The 7,161-nt window shown below is 37.5% G+C and overlaps 1 protein-coding gene across 1 annotated transcript; it reads right to left on the bottom strand.

The window, feature by feature from the left end:
* Nucleotides 1-778: 778 nt before the first annotated feature.
* Nucleotides 779-2,304, bottom strand: LOC138366472 (aly/REF export factor 2-like). Its single transcript, XM_069327524.1, has 4 exons — nucleotides 2,146-2,304; nucleotides 1,711-1,833; nucleotides 1,266-1,452; nucleotides 779-1,089 (listed from the first exon to the last, which is right to left on the bottom strand). The coding sequence occupies exons 1-4, from the start codon at nucleotides 2,302-2,304 to the stop codon at nucleotides 779-781; spliced, it is 780 nt and encodes a 259-aa protein (XP_069183625.1).
* Nucleotides 2,305-7,161: the final 4,857 nt, after the last annotated feature.

The following is a 7,161-nucleotide window of genomic DNA, read 5'->3' as shown; positions in this document are numbered from 1 at the left end:
AAACAAGCAGAACTTCATTCTTAATCAACTGATCCATCTGTGAAGATGTGTGTAGTTGCAAATCTTGAGATGGTATCCGTTTGTTGTTCTTTGACAGTTTTGAGCCTCTGCGAAGCAAACTTGTCTTAGTCTTGTTTCAATAACGTTATAAAGTCACAATAACGTGCCTGAAATATGTTGACCAAACCACACACTAGAAATATAAGGGAAGACGACGTTTCGGTCCGTCCTGGATCATTCTCACAATCGACTTGAGCAGCTGGATTATATGTAAAATCCACAGGAACTACAATAGTTAGAAAGGCAGTTGAAGAATGGATAACACTTGTGAACACTGCTTCCATATCCGCCACCACCATAACGTTATTAATATTGACAAACCACACACTAGAAAGTAAAGGGACGACGACGTTTCGGTCCGTCCTGGATCATTCACACAATCGACTAGTGTGTGGTTTGGTCAATATTAATAACGTTATTGTGGTGGCGGATATGGAAGCAGTGTTCACTAGTGTTATCCATTCTTCAACTGCCTTTCTAACTATTGTAGTTGCTGTGGATTTTACATCTAATCCAGCTGCTCTCGTTGGATGAATGTTGAGTTTGTTGCGCAGGGCTGCAGTTGCTTCACATTCCAATAAGTAAAATAACATATTTTCTTGCATCATTGAGGTTAACCAATAGACAAATTTAAAAAGAAAATTATTACAGTTTATTATTTAAAGTTTATTACACAAAAACTTTATAAAATTATCAATAGCCAATTTCTAGTCATGAGTTACCAGGCATCACACTCAATATCCGGATCATTGCCATTATATACCTTATTCCTGGTACCCCGCCTACCAAACCATCTCTCGTGGTTGCTGTCAATGTAGCCAAAGCGTTCGTCACTACTTACATCACGCTCGCCTCTACCATTTCCACCACGTTCGACATCTCTATTACTGTAATTAATGAATTTTCTGCCTTTGTATGCACTCCGTTTGTTAGTACGATCGCCAAGACGGTAGCCAGTGCGGTCTTTTCCACGATAGCCACTTCTGTAGACTCTGTTGTAGTCAAGCCGATCTTTTATGTCGCCACTACCTAAATATCGGGAAGATAATACAACTCATTAATTACTATATTTCATAGTAGAACAACAAATACATGGATAATGACATCACTAGAACTTGATACATTAATGTGAAAATGTTCAAAGCTAAGAAGTCAACCTTTCCATAAGAGAAAACTTGCAAAGAAAATCTAATGTCATGACTTACCAGCTGATCCGCCATCCATGGTGATTCCTATTGGTCGGCCATGAAAACTAAAACCGTTGTACTGCTTGAGAGCTTGAAGTGCATCTGCTTCTCGGGCAAAGACAATATACGCTGTACCTAATGACTTTCCCAAGTTATCATTGTTAACTGCTGCATTTATAATGGTTCCAAATTCAGCAAACAGCTCCTGAAAAAGATTAAAGATTCTGTATTGGAGAACAAGTACATATTTAAAAACAGATTGAGAATAGCTTGAGTTACACCACTTTATTGTTGTGCGTTTTGCACGCACTACACTACAATAATAATAATGAACTACAATACAATAATAATATGAACTAATATTTCAAGTTCATATTAGAGTTAACTGATGCGCTAGAAATCTTATTACTGCAGAATTCTCTCATAACTTTCTTTCATTCATATTCAATATTCTTTGACTCACATAAATTTCTGCGTCTGTTACTGTATATCGCAGGTTAGATATGAGGACTTTGGCCGATTCACCCAACTTATGATTGCGGAATCCTTCCCTCTTGTGCATGGTGTTGCTCCTTCTGCAATTGTCCTGTAAAACGTGATTTTTTTTTAATATATAACATGGTTTCATCGAGTAAGACTTCTTAAAAACTCAATGAAAAATGATTTAGACAAAAATAGGAATCATTCAAGCAGAACTAGTAATATAAAAGTTAACGTTCCTCTAATCCGGAATATTATGCCTCTGATTCACTAACTCAGATACAGTTAACATATTAAGAATCATAAAAACTCCATCATTAGAAATGATTGAAATAGGTTACTTTACATTTTGTAGTTATTAGTTGAAATTTAATGTTTACTAATTATCTCAGATTAATATAAGGAAAGCGTAACTTACTTTGTCTGTCATATCCTTGCATTGACTTGCCACAACCACAGTGCTCAAAACAGACATCCTCTGAGGATCTTCTGAACGGTCTCGACATGTTCTTGAACCAACCATATTCATTCGAGTCTTAATATAGTCTTCCAGGCTCATATCAATATCAGCTGCCATGTTTGGAGGTAGAAATGACAGGATGTATCCTTAACTGAATGGATAACCAACACACTATCTTCTAGCCAGTTTACACACAGTCCGATCGATGTTTTTCTGCCAGATTTTCAGATCTATTTATGTTAAAACACCTCACCTCTACATGTACCTGACGAAATGGAAATAAACAAATCCACAAGGGCCGTGACGAAGATTCGAACCTGCGTCCGGGAGCATCCCAGACACTGCCGTAATCGACTGATGTATCACGTTAGTGTGATTTCTGTGTGAAATGGAAATATTTATGAAATCATCATCGGTTGCAGTCAATTGTATTGGTTTACCGGTTCACCATAGCCCGTGCTACATAGAAATTTTAGTTACTAAATTAGAAAAAAGTTCCTTTTAGAGTAGATCAATCTAAAACAACAATAACAACTTGCAATGAAGAAAATCGATAATAAGAACAAAAGAACAAAGGTAACGGCAGAAGGCCTATTGGCCCATACGATACAGCTCTTATTTAACCCAATCCCATTCAAATACATGTCCAACCCACGCTTGAAAAAATCGAGGGACTCCATCTCCACCACGTTATGCGGTAATTGAGTCCACAAATCAACAACCCTGTTACCGAATCAGTATTTACGAATAAGTCTTTCCTAAATCTAATAAGTCCGAATAAGTCGAATAAATCCGAATAAGTCTTTCCTAAATCTAAACTTATCCAATTTATACCCATTGTTTCGTGTTCTGTCTTGTGTTGATACTTTTAATAGACTATTATTATCCCCCTTGTTATGTTCATTTATCCACTTGTAAACCTCTATCATGTCACCCTTAACTCTTCGCCTTTCCAGTGAATGCAATTTAGGCTTTGGTAATCTTTCTTCATATGAAAGATTTCTAATTTGGGGAATTAACTTTGTCATCCTACGCTGGACATGTTCAAGTGAATTTATATTCATTCTATAGTAAGGCGACCAAAACTGAACATAAGAACATAGGAAAAAAGGTAATTGCAGAAGGCCTATTGGCCCATACGAGACCACCTATCTATAACCACCCAATCCCACTCTTATACATCACCAACCCCACGCTTGATATAATCGAGGGACCCCACCTCCACCACGTTATGTGGTAATTGGTTCCACAAATCAACAACCCTGTTACCGAACCAGTATTTACCCAAATCTTTCCCAAATTGTGTTGATAAGTCTTTCCGTAGTAACATTATTATAGCAATAATGGAAGAATTGATGAATCTAGTTGGAACTCTGAGAGCAGAGATGGATTCCCTACTTGAGGTGGTAAGACAGCTGAAACATAAGAACATAAGAACAAAGGCAACTGCAGAAGGCCTATTGGCCCATACGAGGCAGCTCCTATTTATAACCACCCAATCCCACTCATATACTTGTCCAACCCGCGCTTGAAACAATCGAGGGACCCCACGTCCAGCACGTTATGCGGTAATTGGTCCCACAAATCAACAACCCTGTTACTGAACCAGTATTTACCCAAGTCTTTCCTAAATCTAAACTTATCCAATTTATACCCATTGTTTCGTGTTCTGTCTTGTGTTAATACTTTCAATACCCTATTAATATCCCAACCCGTTCTCACTCAAGACAGCACATATATGACTTAATGCTTAAAGTCAATATGTTGAATATGAATTAGTAAATATGTGATATATTCACAGTTACTTTTTTTCCAAAGCCCAAACTCTTGCTCACGTACCAATTTACGTCTCACAGTACCCGTCCGTCAACCTAGATAGCAGAATAGTCGTGATTGGTTCAATTATAAGGAAAATTGTACTTTTCAGGTCCCACATGGGTTGTGAAATTTACCTACTATTGTCCATGCTCTTAGAATATTATAGATCAGCTACTTCCTATTGAAGGCTCGTAGTTTTGTTTTGAGAAATATTAGTTGTTCTTAGTAAATTATAATAAGCACTAAAAATGATTACATAGAATAACAGTCCTTCACCAATCAATATTATATACCATAGTTTGTGCTTTACAAATCTTTAAAGGATGTTTTGCAGGAATGCTAACAGAAAACGATGGTTCATTGGAATGTCTATGGGGTAAACTACTGTAAACAGGATGGTATTGTGTCTACTATACCAACTACAGGATCGGTATATTGTCCACTACCACCTGTTAGGTGAGTAAGGGGTGCAATACCACCCATAGGATGGGTATGAGGGTCACATCCACCCAGAGGATGAGTATGGGGATCACATCCACCCACAGGAAGGGAATGGGGTCCAATACCACCCACAGGATGAGTATGGCGTCCACTACAACCCACAGGATAGGTATGGGGCTCCAACCACCCATAGAATAGGTATGGGGCTCCAACCACCCATAAAATGGGTATGGGGCTCCAACCACCCATAAAATGGGTATGGGGTCCAATAACGCCCAATGGATGTGTATGGCGTCTATTGTCGAGCTCGCAAACCGCAGCATTCATCTCAGAACCATGCCTATTTCACGCAGATTCCTTAATAAACGTAAGAGTTTTATATGTCACAAGAAAGATAGAAATATAAGCTTTATTCTAAATACCTTACCATGGGCATATTTAAATTTAAAGCGAAGATACGTGTACTTTTATAATAGCCAGCTCCGACCCCGGACAGATCGATCGACCGAGCAACTCTCTCTCAGAACAATGTTTATTTCACGTGAATTCGTTAATAAACATATATATTTTATATGTCTCAAGAAAGACAGACATATAAGCTTCACTTTAAACACTTTACCATAGACATACTTAAAGTTCTAATGAAGATACATGTATTTTAAAAATTACGGAGCTCCCACCCCGTACAGACTGAACGACAGAGCAACTCTCTCTCAGATCAATGTTTATTTCACGTAAATTCGTTAATAAACACAAATGTTTTATAAGTCTTAAGCAAGATAGAAATAAGAGCTTAATTTTAAATACATTACAATAGACATATTTATAGCTCAAGTGAAGATACATATGTTTTTATAGTAGCACTCAGTAGCTTGTCGGGCATGGAGTGCAGACGCCTACGCACTTGCCGATATGTTGTATAATTAACAAAGATTCGCTAATAAAGCCTAAAATCTTATATGCCTCCAGAAAGACCGAGATATGAACATTATTATGATTGCACCAAATGAAATATATCATGTTCGAGGACAAAGATATATCAATTTTAAAATAAGTTTCGACTCTTGCTCGGGTGAGAGAGATGGGGCGACTCTCGCCCCATCTATTGGAGATTCTGTGCACTAAATACCCAAAGCTACTCAAACCCTCATAGCATTATTTAAGTAATGAAGTAATATGGTATATTTACTCACTATAATGTGGATGCTGAATGCAGAACATGAGAAAACCTATATTTACTCCAAACTAATGTAATTTCATTATTAAATAAGTAGCATCAAAGGAAGTCGACGGTCCAAGCGTCAATGTTGTGGAGCGACTTATCCAAGATATATCGTTGTTTGGAAAGTGTTTGTTGGCATATCCAGGGGTCGCACTTCTCTGCTCAAATTATCACAAATTTAAATTATAATGTTAACAATTAGAATACGTATTTTTAATAAAATCTAACATAACTAGCCAGAAAACATTTAACATTTATTAAAAAATATATGTTTGGAAGTTAAATCGACTTCATATTCAATTTCTTTCTTTATTATGCACCCCATACCCATCCCGTGGGCGGTGGTGTACAGGATTACAGAGGCACATAATCGGTTCAGGAACTGAACCCTCTAGTTCGTTTAGCTAAGCAAATAACAATATATGACGCTAGTTAAAAAATTATCAATGTTGTATACACATGTACACACCCTCATACATACATGTTGTCGGAAAATCCGACAGCATTTAATATATCATACAGACAGACAAGAGCTGTGTTGTATAAACAAGTTACCCATAGAAAACGTAACTTGTAGTGGAATTACCGTCTAAAGAAAACGGGATATCATCACCACATACTATTATAATTCACCACCTATTATGGTGGGAATTGTTCTTAAATACATTAGTCTTTGGACTTTACCATCATAAAAACATCTTATATAAATTAACTTAATTATCAATATTAAAGTAGAGTAAATGTGACCCTTCTATCACTTTCTGAAATCTGGACAAAGTAGGCCAGGCGTCAGTGAGGAAGGAGGGAGCCATTGTTGTGTCACCTCCGAGACGTGTGGAGCGAGTTCGGCTCCTATCATTCTGGACAATGTCGGCCAGTGACGTCAATAGAATGGAGTGTTAGATGCAGCCATTTATATTGAGACCAGAGGCTCACACGGGAGCAAATTCGGCTCCTGTTAATTTACTTGGACGTAGTGTTATGGAAACCAAAGGTACCATCTCCAACACGATGTCTACAATCAAGTTAAGTGTCTATCCGAAACCCGTTTATCATTCATTTATGGCCATTAATGTCAGGATATAGGGTGAGCCGGTTAGATCGCGAAATCGCCTCAAACTAAAGGTAATTAAGCCAGGTCTTTAATGTTCCATGTACTGTATAGTGTTTTCTCTGATATAACTTGTCATATATAGGATTCTGGCTTCACAGTTAGCGCCCTTTTGACAGGTCAAGACGAGGAAGAGTTTGTGCACCAGTTACTGGGTGATATGGAAGCTACCTCAAAGAGGATAATTTGGTGTCTACACCCTAGTTATACCTGGTGGACTAACCTGCTGTACTATAAGATAAGGAACCTCTTCAATGTATGTAGTTATTTCTGTAGTTTGATTGGCTGCATATATATATATATATAAACTATTAAACCCCCCCTAATGTGTAGAGGATCGATTTGTGAGATTAAGAGATTATTGCAGAAATACAGTCCACTT

Source organism: Procambarus clarkii, chromosome 19 (assembly GCF_040958095.1).
Source record: "Procambarus clarkii isolate CNS0578487 chromosome 19, FALCON_Pclarkii_2.0, whole genome shotgun sequence".
NCBI classification, from domain to species: Eukaryota; Metazoa; Arthropoda; class Malacostraca; order Decapoda; family Cambaridae; genus Procambarus; species Procambarus clarkii.
Note: the sequence above shows the minus strand (reverse complement) of the source record. Positions and strands in the feature narration are given on the sequence as shown.

What these genes read in the sequence shown, in the direction of transcription:
- LOC138366472 (XM_069327524.1), bottom strand. Translation starts at nt 2,304, where the DNA reads ATGGCAGCTGATATTGATATGAGCCTGGAAGACTATATTAAGACTCGA. An exon ending in GCAAGGATATGACAGACAAA is followed by an intron (nt 1,834 to 2,145) that starts GTAAGTTACGCT and finishes CACGTTTTACAG; the next exon opens with GACAATTGCAGAAGGAGCAA. An exon ending in TAACAGACGCAGAAATTTAT is followed by an intron (nt 1,453 to 1,710) that starts GTGAGTCAAAGA and finishes AATCTTTTTCAG; the next exon opens with GAGCTGTTTGCTGAATTTGG.